The 21,543-nt window shown below is 34.3% G+C and overlaps 1 protein-coding gene across 3 annotated transcripts in view; it reads left to right on the forward strand.

Moving 5' to 3' along the window:
• The first annotated feature begins 888 nt into the window (after positions 1-888).
• Positions 889-21,543, forward strand: part of LOC150099961 (peroxisomal ATPase PEX1-like) — a 324,099-nt gene continuing 303,444 nt past the window's right edge. For all 3 annotated transcript variants that reach the window (XR_016549251.1, XM_090402786.1, XM_090402787.1), the window contains exons 1-3: positions 889-1,052; positions 4,354-4,451; positions 19,003-19,164. Coding sequence is in view for 2 of the 3 variants with exons in the window: in XM_090402786.1 (XP_090258912.1) it covers positions 1,031-1,052; positions 4,354-4,451; positions 19,003-19,164 (282 nt within the window). In the remaining variant the exon portion in view is untranslated. The remainder of the gene's footprint in view (positions 1,053-4,353; positions 4,452-19,002; positions 19,165-21,543) is intronic.

Genomic DNA, 21,543 nt, shown 5'->3' on the forward strand with positions numbered 1-21,543 from the left:
CTCTTACTTAATTTTTAGGGATGGCATGTTGTTCTTCCAGCACTAGTCAGCTGCTGAAATATTTCGTTTACATTAGTTCTGTAAAACCTCTGTATTAACTTAAATGCTTCTACAATATCTTCGTCAAGTTTACTTACAGAAAGTTCTTCTACTCTGCAACTAAATTCGAAATATGCTTTTCTTCTGGAGAATAAAATCGTAGTAGATTGATTTGTTCGAAAGTTTCGAATTACAAATGTTTCCACAAAACTACCGGGACAGAAAATTATAATGTTCCTTTTAATTGTCAAGTGCTGGTAGTTTTGTGGAAACATTTGTAGTATCATAATGCTAACCTCTCAAGAAAGACAGATGTTTGATTGTGTATGCTAACGAGACGACATTTTTTTTTTAGCCCATTTCCGAGTGAGCTGGTCTTTAAAACAGGCAAGCAGGGTTTTCTACCTGAAACACTGATTTCTGATGCAAAATATTGGGGGGGGGGGAAATCAACTGTGGAACTCCCTAATTGCAGACAATCGGTCTAGTGTTCATGTTTGGGAATCACGATAAGAAGGCACTTTTCCATCATACTCTAATTCCGATCTCTCTAAAATCATCGTCAGCCTGAGTTCAGCTCTTGGTCAGGGCTAAGGAAGGGATGGCTATCTTCTGATTTTTAAAAGTTAGAGCTAAAAGAGCTCCGCTCCTTCCTCTGGTCAAAAAAAAAAAAACATGTTTAGGCGAATTATAATTCTTATACAGTTTTTTTTTTTTTTAATTCAGTATGAGGACTCCTTTTTATGAGAACCGTGAAGAGTGGATGAAAACAGAATTATTTTCAATATTTTATGGTTTCACATCTCACCACGAGATGGATATCAATCAACTGTGTACAAGATGGTTCATGCCATATGTGCATTTATGATGATATTAATATATCAAAATGCTATATATCTATAATGTTTGCATAGGAATACAGAATAAATATTTCATAATGCTTGGATTCTATTACGATTACTGTCTCTGAAAATAGGCTGTGATATCCTTCATGATAGTGCCTGCAATCAGCAGTAAGCATGCGTTTTCTTCTAGTGTAGTAGTCGCTGTTCCGTATTATTGCTGGCTTGCCATGCACTGGCTTTTAAATACAAAATCTTGCATTGATTGATTATAGTTTCAATAGCAAAAATTAATTGATAACAGTAGTAGATCCTCCTCTATTATCGGTATTCCTCTAAGTCTTTTTCCTGTTAAATATTTGTTTTGCTAACCTTTCCTCTTCCACTATGTTTAGAGTGACTATGCCATCTTAGATTATCCCATCTCATGCATTACTGAAATACAATCATAATGCTTTATAATGATTCTGCTAGTGATGATATCTGTCCCTGGTTTTTCCTCAGAAAACTAATCTGTGGTCTGTAGCCCCCAATTAACTCTATTGCTTGGTGTCAACCCTGTTTTGTATGCTGGTTTAGTATTTTGTCTAATTTATTTCTTATTCAGATTAAATGCATTCGATTGGCTCATCAGCATTGTTTATTCTATTATCCTTTCAATATTTAATTTGACATCTTCAATAAAAATTGTCTGAACAACTCGCAGAAGTGTGTGTATGTGTAAGGTAGTAAGTTAACTTGACATCAATAAGTAGTAAGATTGAATGATGTATTGCTTTGTGTTTTAAAGGAGTATTAAGGAATTGTTTGTTTAATGAGAACCTTCAACCACAGCTACTGCCTAAAGATTGTGGTAATGGCTGCTTTGAAATTGCAACCAAAGCATTAGGCTGTAAATTGAGTGTGTGTTTTTTGGCTGTTCTGCTTGTTTTGCAGGACGGAAAACTCTTGCCACCACTACCTGATTCTAGCTAATTCACCTTTATTAAATAAATAAATAAATAAAAAACGATTTATTTACAGATTCTTTGTGTTCTAGACAGGGTTCAAACTTGTATTTCCAACCAGTGGCCATCATCCATATTGACATATGCAGAAGCTTCCACTGCCTAAAGGATTGCAAACCATATAAAATAATGACACTGCACAAGAATGGGTATATTGAAACAGAAACCTCAAATTACTGCTTTGTATTTCTGGAATATGATTTCCATGGATTGTTGTGAAGATCAGCATAGATTGTTCATGTTTTAACCCTCATAAAGCACAAGTAAACACTATTGTATGTATCAGACAAGGATACAGTAATATTTTTATTCTTAGCTGAGGTATTTGACATACGTCATAGGCATAGCTAATATATTAGCAAGTTGGATAGAAAATTTGCTATGTGATGGTTGACAAGAAGTAGTAAATGAGGGAAGAATGCTCTAGCAGAGGAAAGTCAGTTTCTTTTCTTTGAGGTTCTCTCTCTTAAGCTGCTAATGTTTAACTTGTATATTGAGCATATTAATATACAAGTTAACCAACAATACACATAAATTACATAATGAAATAAGGAATTTCATTATGTAATATCAATATGTAATACAATTTCATTATTGTAAAAAATCATCTTTTACAATGACTAAATTTACAATTTAGTCATTGTAAAATACGATTCTGTTCTTACTGCTCACAGTGTATAACAGAATGTAGTGTATCCAGTAGGTGAGTTAAATTCAGATAAGTCGACAACAGTTTCCATAAATCCACTCTGTATTATTTTATTTTATTTTTATGTAATTCCTACCCATGAAAAGTTGTAAACCTCATTCATACTATAAGTAGATTAAGATTTATTTTATTTTATTTTATTAATTGTATATATTTTTATTTATCTTTATTTTTTACATAATCTGGAAATCTTACTCTATACACCAAACATGAACATTTGCAAGCCACTTCAGGTCTGCAGTAAGCAAGACATTGGTGTTACACTGGGCAATGAAATTCATCTCCCACCTAACATGTTGAAGGTTCCACATGAATGGAACCTTCAACATGTTAGTTGGAGAGCAAGTATGCTAACTGCTCAATCAACTTGGCTGTTGCTGTTTGGACTTTCATACATCTGAGCATACAGGTGAAAAGATATTGTAATTCAAAAGAAACAATAGAGGAGAGAAATAATGAAAGGTGGCCACCTCTAAAAAAATTTAATCACAAGAGAGAAATTAATGAAAGGAGAGTTAATTAAGTGATCATCCCTAGATGGTGTGTAATAGTTGTGAGAAGCATGTATTTTTACTTGGAAAATAGTGAGTTGTTTGGAATTATGGCTAAAACAAGTAAAGCTATGAGATCAGTGTATTATATCTGTAAATTGTGTGTTCTGCCATACCTGTTTTATGGGATGAAAAATCAGTAGTGGATGAGTTAAATGCACTGCCAGAGAATATGGTTATAACATAAACAGTCAGTTTCAGGTGTGCTATGATAAGCATAGTAATTGTTGAGATTGGTCTCTTATAACAAGTATTTTTTCTTATATATATCATGGCATGCAAAAGTTTTACATACGTGAATCTCCACATTTAAATTTCTCAACTTCATTTTTGGTTGCAAGCCTATTGGTATAATTTAAACTTAAACGGTAAGCATAGTTAAGAAAGTAATTTATCTATGTTTAAATTTATTGGAAGAATAAATATAAAGAGGAAGGAAAGGTGGAGAAATGAACTAGTGAAAAACTTACTTCTCGTACTAATCCTTTCTGTATATTATATATATATATATATATATATATATATTTTTTTTTTTTTTTTTACTTTTATGTACATTATCTGTCAGTTCATGAAAATCTGTCCTTTTCTCAAAACCTTAACTTTCTACTCACAAAATGCCTTTCAGTCAATTTTTAAGCTCATCTTTTTTATAATCAGTCCAACATGAGTGTTACAGAACTATCACATTAATGTTGTGTCAGCAAAGGAAAAATAAGCCATACCTGATCATGGTCAACTTCTAAATTTAAAATATTATCAGTTGATCTGATAAGAAGAAGCCCTGTATAGAAGAAGCTGTTTGGTTTGGTTCAAATCTTATCCAAGATATGAAGAACCTTTATTAAAGCTTTTCAACCGGAGGTGAGTTAACACTTCTCATATGGAGGTGGCAGGGTTTCTCATCCTGTTATCAGGCAAACTGGCCAGTAGAACATGCAATTTATAGACGAAATAATAATAATACTTATAGGCATAGAGCTAACCACTTGATCCTCCAATTATAGTTACTAAATCTAAGGTACTTGGAAGGTTGTGGCTACTTAAGTGCCTGTTAGAACTACTGATGACTATAATCTGATATTATTAATTACTGATTTACCCAAATTGAGTTTTGACCCAACCCACTGCAAGGATCTTTAATGTCATATCAACTTTGATGCTATAATTTTGAGGTATATTTACAGTTGCTTTTTTTCTCTCCTCAGATATGCCAACCATAGTAGCTGTAATTAAATTTATCTCCATGAAATCCTGTTTTATCAAAGTGTCTCAAACTTTGGCTCAAAGACTTACCAATCAAGAGGTGAATATATATAATCTAAGTTTAATATATTTTATAAAAAGTTCACACAAAAGTAACATAATGTTTTAAAATAGTATTTATCATAATTATATATATTAATTGATAACTTAATTTGTATATCAATGTACCTTTTGTTTTTGAATTTCAAGAGTAGTACATATAAACTAGTGATTCTAACCTTCACATTTAAGTATTCTGTAGATTACATTGTTTTTATATTATTATTATTATCATCAGACCTGCATGAAGTTAAACAACTCATCATAGGAGGTCCACTACCATACACAAGCAGCTTATCATACTATGATTTAAATGCATTCACTCTCCACACTCTTTCAGAAAGTAGATTTCTAACTGCCCACCTCGTCACCAAAAAGCTTACTCCTTATGCCCTTGCTCACACCTCCCTCAACTTCCAGCAATGCCCTCTTGTTCTTCCCAATGTCTCCATTCATTCTATGCAAAATTTTATCCACATTAATCTGATAATAGCTCCTTACCAACTTATGCCTCAATTATGTTCCCTCCCTGCTTCCATCTGTTTGCTGGACTATGCAAATTGCATTCTCTCAATCTGTCTTCATACTCAACATTACAGAGCCCAGAAATCATCTTAGTTGATCATCTCTGAATCCTCTCCATCCTTTTGAAAACCAGGTGAACAGATCTGTACAACAATTCATATGTTATCTGGTTATACAATGAAATCATAACATCCTTATTCCTAGTCAATGTTCTCCATATCATTGCCATAATATGCTGTGCTATTCTCCCAATTTTAGCAAAATGTTCCCAAAATTTCAGGTCCTTATCCACCAACATCCCCAGTTCCTTCATCTTCTGCACCTCCTCTAAGATATCCTCCACTAATCATGTACTCTCTGCATCACATATGTGCTTCCCTAAATTTAAACCCTTATATTTTGCTGCATTAAGCTGTTAGCCACACTCATTCACCCAGTCTATTTGAGTTCAATTGTAAGATATCTGTTCTGCTCCTCATTATTCTTCTTCCCAACTTCACATCATCTTAAAGAACTGTATACCACTATTCAAGCCCTTCCCAATATCATTTACACACAAATTAAACAGCAGTGGTCCCAAAACACCCTTGGGTCACACAACTGGTAACTTCCCTCTTCTGGGATATTGCTCTTTCACATGCAACTTGCTAATAATTATCTCTAATTCAGTGCACTAATCCACTATCCTGCATCTGTTCCAATTTAATTAACAGCTTGTCATGTGCAATCTACCAAAAGCTTTAACAAAATGGCTTCCTATCACCTTGTTATAATAAGTAAGTAGATTGCTAAAACATACTTTTTTTTTTTGCAAACCCATGCCATCTATTAAAAAGAATTTTACTGTTGTCAACCACTAACACCTTGGCCACAACTGCAGATGAACAGATTTGCCTTTAGTCTTATCATCCCTTTTCTGAAGTAGAATAATTTTGTTCTCTTTCCACTCCTTTGGAACTTGGGCCAGTCTAAGACTCATGTTAAAGAGTACATCAGTGCTATTGTTAACACCTTCAGCATGCATGCCCTCAACACACATGGTGATATACCATCAGATCCTATAGTCTTGTTGACATCAGGTTTACTCAATTCCTCATATACCTCTTGCACATTCACTCACGATCAGTGACTTTTCCTTTTCCCCTTCCCTCCCCATTACTCTCAAGTTCTGCATGATGCTACTTTCATGAAGATGAAAGACTGCTATGAGTTGCTCATTTAACATCTCTAATATATTCTCCTCACTGGTTATCATTCTACCTTTTCCTCCAACCAGTGTCATCCTTCCATAATCATTTTTTCTACTACTAGCCACTATCAAAAAAAAATTCCTATTCTTTCTTTTGGTCTCATTAGCTAACTTCTGCTCATAATCATTTACTGCACTTTTTTTTTACTTTGATTTACTGCACTTCAGCTACCCTTGCCACTCAAATCACCTTTTTTTCTTGCTCTTCACATCTCATGCAACCGACTGTTATCACTCATGTTGTGCTGCTTCCATAATGCCTTGCTCTTCTTCCAAATTGCATACTTCATCTCTTCATTCATTTATGTCACATCTACCTCATTTCACCTCCTGACCTTGAGAATGCATTCAGACATTTCCTCTGCAAGACAGTTTCTGAACAGGTCTCAAGCATCATTGATTTCCTTTCCATTCAATTCCTGATTCCATGATATAGCAGCAAGCTGACTCCTGAGCTTCCACTTATAACCCTTCCTCACAGAAGTCCTAATATGGCTGGCCACCACCCAAGTAAATCACTTCATGGTCACTTTCTCCAACTGGAGGGTGATTTGACACCTCATTTACAATAACATCCTCTGTTACATACTGCCTAAGGTGGTTGCCCATCAAAAACTCAAGAAATACATTTTCTTTGTTCCCAGATGCTGTCTCTTTATTCCAATTTATATCATTATAATCAAAATCACCTATAATCATCACTCTCTTTTCTTATTAGCTGACCAATTTACCTATAGATTTCCTTCTCACTACCCTTCACATTACCAGGTCTATAGCAACACCCTAGATATTTTTCTTTGTTCACCTCCACCTCACTCCATATGGCATCAAAACCACTGCTACTCTTTACTCCTTTCATCTCTACCTTAGATGGGGGAACTCCTCTGTTATCATCAGCAGCACTCCTCCTCCTCCTCACTTGCTCCCTGTCTGTCTTCATGAAAAAACATATTCATCCATCTCTGTTCTTGTCAGAATATCATCCTCATCTCTCACATATTCCAACAATTTTTGGGCAAATGTACTCTATTAATGCTACTATTTAATTTCCTTTATTTTGAAAGGAAAGTAAAAAAGTCAGTGGTGACCAATGATACATTTTTACAACTTTTGCTATGAGGATATTGAATGTAATGATTTATGATGGATGTACTGGAGTGACAGCATGAATGTGAACTTACAGGTAAGTAATTAAATATATAATTCACAGTATCATTAAAAGTTACTGTTTATATATATATATATATATACATCATGTATAATAAATAGTGTTATTCAGGTAGCTGTGGAGAACAAGAACAATTTCAGCTAGATATATATATATATATTGTTGCTCAAAGGTTTTGACATGGGAGATTTTGTAAGATGAAATATGTGTACCATATATTCATTCATTACTGAGAGGAAATGGATTGTGGTATGAAATGCAAGACTTGTCAAAAATGGGAAAATGAAGTAACTGAAATTAATATTGAAAGTCATAAAATTGAAGAGAATTGAGTTACAGGGATAATGATAGTGAAAGAAATGTGAATGAGAATATAAATGTGATGGTAGAAAGTAGTGTTAAGGCACCATATATAAAAGTTAAGCATGAAAAAAAGAAAGTCTTGAAGTCAATTTCATGACTTTCAACATTAATTTCAGTTACCTCATTTTCCCTTTTTTGACAAGTCTTGCATTTCCGACTCATGAAACACATACAACGTTCTCTCTATCTCATACCACAATCCATTTTCTCTCGGTGATGAATGAATACATGGTACACATATTTCATCTTGCAAAATATCCAATGTCGAATCCCTTGAGCAACAATGTATATCAATATATATATATATAGCTGCCATTGTTCTCGTTCTCATCGGCTCCCTGAATAACACTGTTTATATGTTGTACACTGTATAAATATATTGTATATATATATAAAAAAAAAAAACTCAATCACACAATCATATACAAGAATACTACAATCAGTAATATTAATGATACTGTGAATTATATATTTAATTACTTACCTGTGAGCTCACACTGTCATTCCAGTACATCCACCATAAATTATTACATTCAATATTCTCATAGCAAAAGTTGTAAAAATGTATCACTGATCATTACTGAATATTCTTATATATTTTTCACTTACACACATACAACAGGTTGGAAACCACATTCTTATAACCTGTATTGGGAAAATATGTGGATAATCTTTAAATTGTTGTATGAAATGTGTTTCATGCAATGTAAAAACCCAGTGCATGAAAGTACTTCTCACTATATCAGTCTACCTAGATCTTGGTCCTTCTCGGAGTCTTTTTCCTACCATCCTGAAAAAAAAAAAAAAAGTGCTTCTTTTACCAACCTTATCTATTCTGTTTAAGTGTGACCATACGACCTGAGATTAGCTGTGCTCTGCTCACACTTTCCGTAATGCTAACAATGTCAAGTTCCTTCCTAATATAATAATTTTTAATATGGTTCTACCACTGATTCCATCTGTTCACTCCCCTAATTTTTCTCATATCTGTGGTCTTCAGTCTTTGATTAAATGTTTTTATTTCTACTATGCTCCCAGATCATAAGTTAAAATTGGTTTGAATGCTGTCGTGTATACAGCTAGCTTAATGTTTGGCTGATTTCTCCCTTATTATATATAAATTTATTTAGTAGACTTCCTACCATAAAAGCTTTGCTTATTCTGTTATGTTTCAATATTTAATTTGCCAACCTCACTAAACATTTAGCCTAAATAGCTGAAATATTTTACTTGCTCAATATTTCTCCATTCAAGATACCTTTGTTTTCAGTGTTCCTATTCCTATCTATTTTCATAGTTTTTGTCTTTTTATTGCTGATTATCATACCAAATTTATTAAAACAGTTATTCAGTTTAGTTGGAATCTTGCAAACTTGTACTGTATTGATTTAGGAGTATAACATCATGTGTATCAAGTAAAGAGCTGACATTAACAGCTCCAATTTTGATATCAGGTTTAACATCACTTTCATAATATGATCCATATAAATGATGAATAATAGTGAAGATGATGTGCACCCTAGTCTCATCCTGATTTAACATCGAACCATCTTCCTATACCTCCTTCAATTGTAATTGCTATCTTGTAACTCAAGTAGAGATTGTGTATTTTAATATAATGTACCATTTACACTGTATAATTGTAGCACTTAGAACAACTTTTCTCTTGTACCTTATCATATGCTTTTCCAGGTCTACAAAACTCAAATACAGATCCTTGTTATATTCTTATGATTACGCAACTATTCATCATGAAGTGAAAATCTGATCCTGGCAACCTCTAGCTTATTCTTCTTTATGTTTCCCTTCCAGAATTTTTCTTAGCCTCTTTTCAAGTATCTTTGCATAAATCTTACTTGGAATGAGAATTACAGAGGAAATTCCTCTGTAATTCTCTTATACAGTTTTATTTCCCTTTTTATAGATGGGCTATAAAAGCTCAACTTTATTTATCTGGAATTCTGCCCTATGACCAGGGTATCTGAATTCTGAACTGTATCATTGTAAGCTTTTATATCTCCATATTTGAGCATTTCTGGTCAAACAAATGAACAAATATCATCTGTTCCTGATTGTATTCATCTTAACTATTTTATATCATGGTTTTGTCACTTCTTGTTTCATTTAGTAATCTTTAAATGTAATTATCATCAGAGGTTTCCTGTGAGTTAAGCTGTTTTATGCATTGTTTTGCTTTCTTGCATTTTTTTTTCTGTATTTTCTCAAAGCACATGCTGATTTACTTGAGAGGAATTTTTGATCTTTTTTCCCTGACTGCCTCTGTAGCTTCCTGAGTACACTTTGGAGTTCTGATATTTCTGTTCTTGCAGATAACTTCAGCTGAATCTCTCAATGTTTTCTTCAGAGTTTGACAATGAGTCTCCAACATTTGATTATTGCTTTCACTGTTTCATTTTTTTCTTGAATTTTATTTGTATATTTGAATCTATAGCTCACCTCTGAGAGCAGCTTGACTTTGATTCTTTTTAACGCTTTCTTACACAACTTTTACTTTTCAGCATGATATTCAATTCTCATCATCATCATCGAATTCCTGCCATATACCCTCAAGGGGTGTACAGGATATGATAGTACTACATGAAAAAATTTACATCATTACTAACTTCCTATCTACAATTTTCCTCCAAATCAGTCTGTTACTTGTCAAGACTCCAACATTATCAGATCTTATATTTCTATCGTCTAAGGCACTTTGTACCGTATCAATCCACCTATATCTTGGTCTTCCTCTGGGTCGTTTTGCTGCCAACCTGGCAGAGAACACTTGTTTTGCTAATCATTCTTCACCCATTCTGTTTAAGTGACCATACCACCTGAGATTAGCTCTGCTAACACATTCCTGGATGCTGACAATGTCAAGTTCTTTCCTAATATCCTCGTTTTTAATATGATATTGCCATTGATGCCATCTGTTCATGCCTATAATCTTTCTCAGGACTCTCATATCTGTGGTCTCTAGTCTTTGGTCAAGTGTTTTACTTCTGACCCAGCTCTCAGATCCATAAGTTAAAACTGGTTTTGAACACTGTCTTGTATACAGCTAATTTAGTGTTCCGACTAATTTCTCTCTTATTCCATATGAATTTATTCAATTGACTTTCCACCATACCAGCTTTACTGATTCTGTTGTCTATTTCTATATTTAATTTACCATCTTCAGTAAAAATCGTGACTAAGTAGCTGAAATGTTTTACTTGTTCCACAGGTTCTCCATTCACAACACAGTTGACATTTTCAATGATTCTGCTTATTTTCATTGTCTTTGTCTTTTTATTGCTGACCTTCATACCATATCTATTACAACAGCTATTCAATTTAGTCAGAGAATCTTGCAGACTTGTAGCGGATTTATTTAGAAGTATAACATCATCTGCATAAAGCAAAGAGCTGACATCAACATCTCCAGTTTTGATATCATGTTTAATACCACTCTCCTTCCTAATGTGATCCATATAGATAATGAATAACAGAGGATAATGTACATCCTTGTCTCACACCTGGTGATCACTACCTATTTCATTATTGTTAATAGTTTTTATATGCTAATAATATTTGAAAGTTTTAATTGCAACATATGATTGGCTGCAGATGATACACAGTTGGCAGAGAGAGAGAGAGAGAGAGAAGAGGAGCAAAATGGATGTTAGGGTCAGGAGGATTTGCATATGTCAAGTGTGTGTGCGTGCGTGCGTGTGTTAGTTTGGAGGTGGGAGAATTGCCAGGTTATTGTTATGAAATGTTTTGATATTTGGGAAAGTAAGGATGGAATACTATATACAGTTTGCAGGATTTATTGAAGGAGATGGAAGAATTAAAAAATCCTATAGGCAGTGATAAAAAAGGATCTAAAATTTAGTTCACATGAGAATTATAAGAACAACACATTCATCAACATCATCATCATCAAATTCCTGCCATGTACCCTCAAGGGGTGTACAGGATATGACAGTACTACATGAAAAAATTACATCATTACTAACTTCCTATCTACAATTTTCCTCCAAATCAGTCTGTTACTTGTCAAGACTCCAACATTATCAGATCTTATATTTCTATCGTCTAAGGCACTTTGTACCGTATCAATCCACCTATATCTTGGTCTTCCTCTGGGTCGTTTTCCTGCCAACCTGGCAGAGAACACTTGTTTTGCTAATCTTTCCTCTCCCATTCTATTTAAGTGACCATACCATCTGAGATTAGCTCTGCTAACGCATTCCTGGATGCTGACAATGTCAAGTTCTTTCCTAATATCCTCATTTTTAATATGATATTGCCATTGATGCCATCTGTTCACGCCTCTAATCTTTCTCAGGACTCTCATATCTGCGGTCTCTAGTCTTTGGTCAAGTGTTTTACTTCTGACCCAGCTTTCAGATCCATAAGTTAAAATTGGTTTGAACACAGTCTTGTATACAGCTAATTTAGTGTTACGACTAATTTCTTTCTTATTCCATGTGCGTGCGTGCGTGCGTGTGTTAGTTTGGAGGTGGGAGAATTGCCAGGTTATTGTTATGAAATGTAATGTTTTGATATTTGGGAAAGTAAGGATGGAATACTATATACAGTTTGCAGGATTTATTGAAGGAGATGGAAGAATTAAAAAATCCTATAGGCAGTGATAAAAAAGGATCTAAAATTTAGTTCACATGAGAATTATAAGAACAACACATTCATCAACATCATCATCATCAAATTCCTGCCATGTACCCTCAAGGGGTGTACAGGATATGACAGTACTACATGAAAAAATTACATCATTACTAACTTCCTATCTACAATTTTCCTCCAAATCAGTCTGTTACTTGTCAAGACTCCAACATTATCAGATCTTATATTTCTATCGTCTAAGGCACTTTGTACCGTATCAATCCACCTATATCTTGGTCTTCCTCTGGGTCGTTTTCCTGCCAACCTGGCAGAGAACACTTGTTTTGCTAATCTTTCCTCTCCCATTCTATTTAAGTGACCATACCATCTGAGATTAGCTCTGCTAACGCATTCCTGGATGCTGACAATGTCAAGTTCTTTCCTAATATCCTCATTTTTAATATGATATTGCCATTGATGCCATCTGTTCACGCCTCTAATCTTTCTCAGGACTCTCATATCTGCGGTCTCTAGTCTTTGGTCAAGTGTTTTACTTCTGACCCAGCTTTCAGATCCATAAGTTAAAATTGGTTTGAACACAGTCTTGTATACAGCTAATTTAGTGTTACGACTAATTTCTTTCTTATTCCATGTGCGTGCGTGCGTGCGTGTGTTAGTTTGGAGGTGGGAGAATTGCCAGGTTATTGTTATGAAATGTAATGTTTTGATATTTGGGAAAGTAAGGATGGAATACTATATACAGTTTGCAGGATTTATTGAAGGAGATGGAAGAATTAAAAAATCCTATAGGCAGTGATAAAAAAGGATCTAAAATTTAGTTCACATGAGAATTATAAGAACAACACATTCATCAACATCATCATCATCAAATTCCTGCCATGTACCCTCAAGGGGTGTACAGGATATGACAGTACTACATGAAAAAATTACATCATTACTAACTTCCTATCTACAATTTTCCTCCAAATCAGTCTGTTACTTGTCAAGACTCCAACATTATCAGATCTTATATTTCTATCGTCTAAGGCACTTTGTACCGTATCAATCCACCTATATCTTGGTCTTCCTCTGGGTCGTTTTCCTGCCAACCTGGCAGAGAACACTTGTTTTGCTAATCTTTCCTCTCCCATTCTATTTAAGTGACCATACCATCTGAGATTAGCTCTGCTAACGCATTCCTGGATGCTGACAATGTCAAGTTCTTTCCTAATATCCTCATTTTTAATATGATATTGCCATTGATGCCATCTGTTCACGCCTCTAATCTTTCTCAGGACTCTCATATCTGCGGTCTCTAGTCTTTGGTCAAGTGTTTTACTTCTGACCCAGCTTTCAGATCCATAAGTTAAAATTGGTTTGAACACAGTCTTGTATACAGCTAATTTAGTGTTACGACTAATTTCTTTCTTATTCCATATGAATTTATTCAATTGACTTCCCACGATACCAGCTTTGCTGATTCTGTTGTCTATTTCTATATTTAGTTTACCATCTTCAGTAAAAATTGTGCCTAAGTAGCTGAAATGTTTTACTTGTTCCACAGGTTCTCCATTCACAACACAGTTGACATTTTCAATGATTCTGCCTATTTTCATTGTCTTTGTCTTTTTATTGCTGACCTTCATACCTTATCTATTACAACAGCTATTCAATTTAGTCAGAGAATCTTGCAGACTTGTAGCGGATTTATTTAGAAGTATAACATCATCCGCATAAAGCAAAGAGCTGACATTAACATCTCCAATTTTGATATCAGGTTTAATACCACATTCCTTCATAATGTGATCCATATAGATAATGAATAACAGAGGGGATAATGTACATCCTTGTCTCACACCAGATTTAACATTAAACCATCTTCCTGTACTTCCTTCAATTCTAACTGCTGACTCACAACTCAAATAAAGACTAAGTATTGCTTGATATAATGCCCATTGACACCATATAACTGCAGCGTATTGAATAGCTTCTCTCTTGGCACCTTGTCATATGCCTTTTCCAAATCGACAAAACTTAAATACAGATCTTTGTTATATTCCCATGCTTTCTCGACTATTTGTCGTAAAGTGAAGATCTGATCCTGACAGCCTCTATTTGGCCTGAATCCAGCTTGTTTTTCACCAAGCTTTTCTTCCACAATTCTTCTCAACCGTTTCTCAAGTATACTTGCATAGATCTTGCCGTGAACACTCAGTAGGGAAATACCTCTGTAATTCTCACATTCAGTTTTATTTCCCTTTTTATATATGGGTACTATGAGAGCTCTACTCCAATCATCGGGAATTCGTCCCTCTGTCCAGGCTTTCTGAACTATGCAGTGCAGCCACTGTAAGACTCTTATACCACCATACTTCAGCATTTCTGGTCGAATATCATCTACTCCTGCAGCCTTTCCACATTTCAAGCCTTTGATGGCTTTTTCTACTTCAAGTATGGATATGTATTCCTGACTGCATGCCTGGTCAGTGTTTTTTATCACTGTGCTGTCATCACTGCTTGTTTCATTTAGCAGTTTTTCAAAGTAATTACTCCATACTTCAAGGATATCTTTTTCTCCTGTTTTCATTTCACCTTTATCATCTCTAATTCCTTTTACAGCACTCTTTCCTCCATTCCTAAGCTTCTTCAACAACCTCCAGAATATTTTGCCACCTTCTTGATATTTATTTTCTATATTCTTGCCAAAGTCCTCCCATGACTTTTGTTTAGCTAGTTTTACACACTGTTTAGCTTTCTTACATTTGTCTCTGTATTCTGTAAGAGTAAAAGCTGACTTATTTGCCAGGAACTTTTGATATGCTTTCTTCTTTTCCTTCACTGCCTCTTTAACTTCCTGTGTCCACCAGGGAGTTCTGATTTTTTTTTATCACATTGCAGAACAACACATTGGATTATGGCAATAACAAGGAAGACATTTATATGTTGAAATAAAGAGAGATTATAGTTTCCCTGTATATTGCCTTGATCAGACCACATATGGACTACTCTGCAGATTTTCCCACCTGGTTTTTGAGAAGATGAAAGATTTGGAAAGGGTGCACAGGTGTGAACAAGGCATATCTGTGTAATGATGTATCGAGTGATTCATATACAATTCTGTGGACAAATTTGAATCGGTGTTTGTTAAATATGGCTATGTGCAAAGATTAGCATTTTTGACTGATGGCATTGTGGGTAGAGTATTTAATGGGAATATGAAAGTTACTCCTATTCCCATTAAATCTCTGTCTACAAGATGGCAGAGTTTTTAATTGTGACATGTGATTAACTGGTATAGTCTTCCACACATGTTTGTGTGAAGCAAGGTGGGCTTTTCCACCCCTCAGTATGACATTGCAGGCAGAGTATTTAATGGGAATAGGAATAAGAAAGTTATTCTCCCAATTTACAAAGTTTTGGTAAGATCATGTTCGAACTACTGGGTTTCCTAGAGATAAGGGAACAATCAGAAAGATTCTACTCACAGTAACCAAATAATATTTAGCCTGTTTAATATTGTATATCAAAACAGCCTGAAGAAATGTAGTTTTCAAAGTTTGAGAAATAGGAAGAGGAATAAGTTTTTAAGGGAATTGTATACAGTTATAGACATAAAGTAATTTTTCAACTCATGACAGAAATCAGGATCATCTGCAGAAACTGAGTGAGCGAATAGTCACTCAATGGGAGATTCAGATTCTTTTCATGATATTTAGTGAGAAAGTGAATGGAATATGCTTTCATTGGACACCATAGCTATATCTACAGTGAATGTTTTCAATGACAGATACTTAAGCATTGCATGACCTACAGCAAACTCTTCCTTATTGATCCCTTGGAGGTGTCCATATAATAATAATAAAATGCAGTATCATTAGTAATGCACAGCTCAGTGATCAATCATTCATTCAATATACAGCCAATGCCCTCTGTTTTCCAGATTGAATAATCAGAGTTCTCTTATATATTTTCAGCAGTTTTCTCTGTAATGCATTATAAATGAGATTCTTGTTGGCATTTTTAGGAAGATAACAAAATAGATTAAGTAATAACTAAACTAATTTAATTATTATTTCCTATATTTTGCAAAAGTCAGATCAGTATAGTATTGTCAGGGAACAATACAGAGGTAAATATATATGCATGCAGGAAATACATAAGTGAGACTGAAGCGAAGGAATAAAGCAATAATTGTGACAGCTAGTGGGTTTAATTGGGTGCTCTTGAGGCTGATGGTCTGAAGATGAACATTTCTCAAATATGAGGCAGTTTTATGTATCAAATTTATTGAGATTAGAATAGCTTTTATTTTTAAGGCATTAGCAAATTCAAGGAAGAGTCTGTCTTTCATACTTGTATTTTTTTGTGAAGCAAGGTGGGACTTTTCCACTAGATTCTATGAAACAAATACAAGTATGAAAGACTTGTCCTTAAATCTGACTTCCCTTGTCTCTGCCTTAAAAAAAACTCTCCTAACTCCAGTAAATTTGGATGCATAAAATTGCCTCATGGGTAACAGTTTTAAGGTGTAATGCTTTGGTCTTGAGTTGTGGCAGTTTGTAATATCTCATGTTACGATATGAATGTTTATGAAGTCTAAACTGAGCCCCCCCCCATAAATAACAATGATACCAATAAAGGCTTTAGTATGGGATAAAAAGTTGAATCGAGAATGACAATGCCATTTTCATGAAACCATTAAGGCCAACAGTGTGAAAATTTATGAAAATGTAAATGGATAGAAAATATGACTGAAGAATGTGGAACTTGTGGCTGTGGTTCATAGAGTGCTTAGTTTATGAACAAATAAACTGATTTAATTGTCATGCATATAGGAAGGATGCCACTATCAGACTTGGGGAAGGGGTGAGTAAAGTATATCTGGTACCACCACAAAGCTGCTCTAGGTTGCTTAAGGTCCATAGCATAGTCTGGACTATTCTTTGGACTTTCTACATTGAATACAATTGCAAGAATCCCACTCCCATACAAAATCAAATAAAATCAGAGACTCTCAGAAGTTATTACTTAGATGATAGGATATTTACATTTGGTCATACACGTTCTTCTTTTTTTTTTAACTGTTTTTTGAAGATGCTTTTTTTTTAACAAAGATGAATTAGAAGATAATAATTTTAACTATTTATGGTGTGTTTTATTTCCATAAATCACAAGATGAATTGCAGACATAAGACAGGGGTGATTGTTCTATCATAGTATAAATAAAGTTTAAAAAAAGTTTACTTAACCATAGTAGACCATTTGCAGTCTTAGTAAATGGAAGATGAGCCACTTGTATGAATCATTATGGTATGTTGTTTAGTTAGTTTTGTTTTATTAATTTTATCTAAATAAATGGTTTTTCAGGAATAATTATAAAAGCCAACCACTTTCAAAAAATCTAATGGCCTTTACACAGTAAAGCAACTTGGCTTCATAGAAATTTGATATCTACATAGTCTACTGGGTCTGTAAATTGCTTGTATTCTTTGACCGGTTTCCATCCTTATCTTTAGGATGGAAACCCTGCTACTTCCTTGTGGGACCAGCTTACTTAACTTCACTTGCAAAGAGCTTATAGGCTCTTCATTCTAGATGGGATTTAAATTCAGTTTTTTTGCCCAGAAAACATTATTGTTGTTGTTGATTGAGCTACAGGAGCTCTCTTTGGAATTTTTATGGTAATGTTTTCAGTGTATTTCTTAAACCTTAAACCATTTACAAAGTGTTTTGACATTGATCTTACAGATTCTCTTTTTGCCCAGAAAACATTATTGTCGTTATTGATTGAGTTACAGAGCTCTCTTTGGAATTTTTAATTTGGATGTTTTCAGTGTATTTCTTAAATTTAAACCTTAAACCATTTACAAAGTATTTTGACATTGATCTTACAGATTCTCTCATAATGTAGATGATCCAGTATTATGGAACAATTAATAATTCCGAAGCACTTTCATTAAGAGAACGAAAAATAATAGTCCTAAAGGATTCTAAAATTTTTTATGTATGATGAGAGACCTTTCAGAACTGAAAAAAATGTAGATGGATGGTATTTAGGAAATTGTGCAAAATTAGAAAGTTGAATCTAGAAGATGGTATAAATCAAGTTACTGTAGATCATGAACTGATTGTATGGAGGTGTTCATTCACCTGGTTGCCTGCAATCTTTGGTGCCCTTTGGTTGGAAATATCAGAGTTTGAATCCTGTATAGGATGTGAGAAATTTTTTTAAAGGACTTGACAACTGAAGGTGAGTTAGTCCATCTTATATTAAGATGGTTGGGTTTTTCTGCAGGAAAGTCTGGTTTTTAACCTGCAAAACTAGCAAATGGCTGGATAATGCACAGAATTAACAGACTTAGCATTGTGATTTCAGTAAGCTTGTACATATAATCTCAATGGAAGGCGAATTAGTCTGTCTCACATGGGATTTCATCCCACAACTAGTGGTCTCAGACTTTAGTTGCTTTGACCATAATTTAAATCAAACTGAGCTGTTTGGTAGAAGTGCCTCCTGAAATGTAGGAAACTTGAAGATATTTAAATATATGCCTTGCAGTTTACTCTCTGTTTTTAAGTTAAATGCATTTAGTAGTTTCTTTCTTCTCAGCAGTTTTATGAAAATGTTTGTCTTTGTAGGAACCTGTTATTCTAGAAATAATATATGGGAAGGATCGGAAAGCATTTCTTCAATGGGCCGGGGAAGTATTCATGACTTCTGGAGATCTTTTTAGCAGCAATGATGCTGTACAGTTAAGTGAAGTATATGGCTCTATGCTGGGATTAAAAGATGGTGAAGAGGTTAGTAATAACACTAAATTATCAAGTATTATTTTATTTACTGTATTTTAGTAATCATAATTAGACTGTTGTAACAATTTTAATTGACTGTTATTGTAACTTTTCATTACACTTACTTTTATGTTATTTTTATTATTAATTCCATTACACTTATTTTTATAACTCATGATATATTCTTTTTATATTTTATAACAGCTGGCATGAGATTTTGATATACCTTCGTCCAAGTAGTTTGCTTCCCTATTAAAAATTTATTTCAGACACATTATTATAGTAATAGTTCATATTAAAGGAATTTTTATTTACAGGAAAAATATCAAAAAATTTAATTTCACCTAGTATTGAAGGTTTTTAAAAATTCAGGTTATATCTAACATCCAAAGACTTATGAAATTTATAACTGCAGTTTTATTTAATTAAATAAATTTTACTTTAAAAAAATTGAAAGTAAATTTAAATTTTTTTTAAAATTTACTTTAAATTTTACCACCGTAGCACAATTAGAAGAACGACGGTACTTTGCGCCCTTCGATTAGAAAAGGCCTAAGTTCGATTCTCATCATGATGGGAGGAATCTTTATATGGACTTTTTCAATTGAAGGTGAGTTAGCTGATCTCATACAGAAGTAGCAGGGTTTTTTCTCCCCGAAACTTGGGTTTTTCATCCCGCATGCAGACAAATTGGCCCTTCAGAACACACGCAATTTACAGACAAAAAATACTAGCTGTGGTGGTGGTTGTGGGCAGTAGATGCCGTTGATATAGGTGATTGGTAGTAGAGGTTCTGTGTAGTAGTGGAGACGGAGAGTTGTACAATAGGTGTCCTCACGTGATGAGTCTTCGGACTCCTTGGAGGTGTCATGAATAATAATAATAATAAATATCCACATTTTACCAATGGTAAAATTCACAGTTCACGAAAAAAAAGTTGACATGAGTTGTGCAAAATAGTGATTGAAAAGCTGTACTAACCTTATTGAACTGAGTGTTTGAGATATTATATTATAATATTGTAAATTGAAGGGCAGCAAACATAATACAATACTCAATACTATAATATGTGTGGTGGACTTCAATTCACAATACTATAATTATTATTATTATTTCAGTTGATGGAATTTTTCATTTTATGGAGGATGGAGCAAGGACAAGAGCTTTTCCTTGGAAGCTGAGAATGAATTCTGCTAAGAAGGGGTGAGAGCTAAATTTTTCTCTCATAGGTTGGCGCATAATTGGAATGGATTGCCATTGGATTAATATGTGCAAGTGGTGTGAATGAATTCAAGAACAAGTATGATAGGTGGTGCATGTTATGTGGCCTTCCTCGATGAGTCCATGACTCCCTGGAGGTCTCTCTCTCTCTCTTAATAATATAATTTCATGACACCTCCAAGGAGTCCAATGACTCATCAAGGGAAGGCACCTACTCTACAACTCTCCATTTCACCAACTTCATCTAACTGACACTGCCACCATCATCATCATCTACACCAGTGTCATCTACTTCCTATCACTCCAGTAGTTTTTTTTTTTTTTTGGCCTTTAAATTTTGTGTGTTCTGAAGGCCAATTTGTCTGCATGCAGGATGAAAAATCTGGGTTTCTGGGAGAAAAACCTTACTACCAATGTATGTACCATCGTTCTTTCAGTTGCACTACAGAGGCTTGCTTACTATAATACCACAATACTATAATATAGTATTGTGAATTGAAGTGTAGCATACATACAAATACGATTGTAAAATCTCTCATGATATGTAACTTATCATGTTCGTTTTTATGTTTTTTTAAGAGGAATGTACTTAGAGAAATGTTAGTAACTTAAATGAGCCTTTGTTAAAATAATGTGCCGCTTGACATCATCACGTAATGCTGTTAACACATGTCTAATCAGTAAGTCTAATTCTAAGAATAGTGAAGAATTCTAAGAATTGACATATATGGCAATTTCAAAAGACTTGCAAAGTATGACGTCAATACATGACCATCACGTAATAATAATAATAATAAAATATATGGAAAGTTTAACGTGCATGCATACAATTGAAGTCCAGGCATATTTAAAACAAGACATCGAGAAAGAAAGCAGTCTTAGGGTTTTCACCCTCTCTCACCTAGGTCCGCAGCCACGTAAGGTCCTTTGTCAATTGTCAAAAGAGAAGCATCATTTGTCTGAGGTCTCTGAGTTTTCTACTTGGGTCCGTCACTGCCATGTGACGTCTGTTGTCAGTCATCGAAAGAGAAGCATCATTTATCTTAGGGTTCTCACCTTCTCTTACCGCCATGTAAGGTCCATTGTTGGTCATCAAAAGAGAAGCATCCTTTGTCTTAAGGTTTTCACCTCCTCTTACCTGTATCTTCCCCACACAAGATCCGTTGT

The sequence above is a fragment of the Typopeltis vanoorti genome, chromosome 13, assembly GCF_054136105.1.
Source record: "Typopeltis vanoorti isolate ZY-2024b chromosome 13, IOZ_Tvanoo_1.0, whole genome shotgun sequence".
NCBI lineage: Eukaryota > Metazoa > Arthropoda > Arachnida > Uropygi > Thelyphonidae > Typopeltis > Typopeltis vanoorti.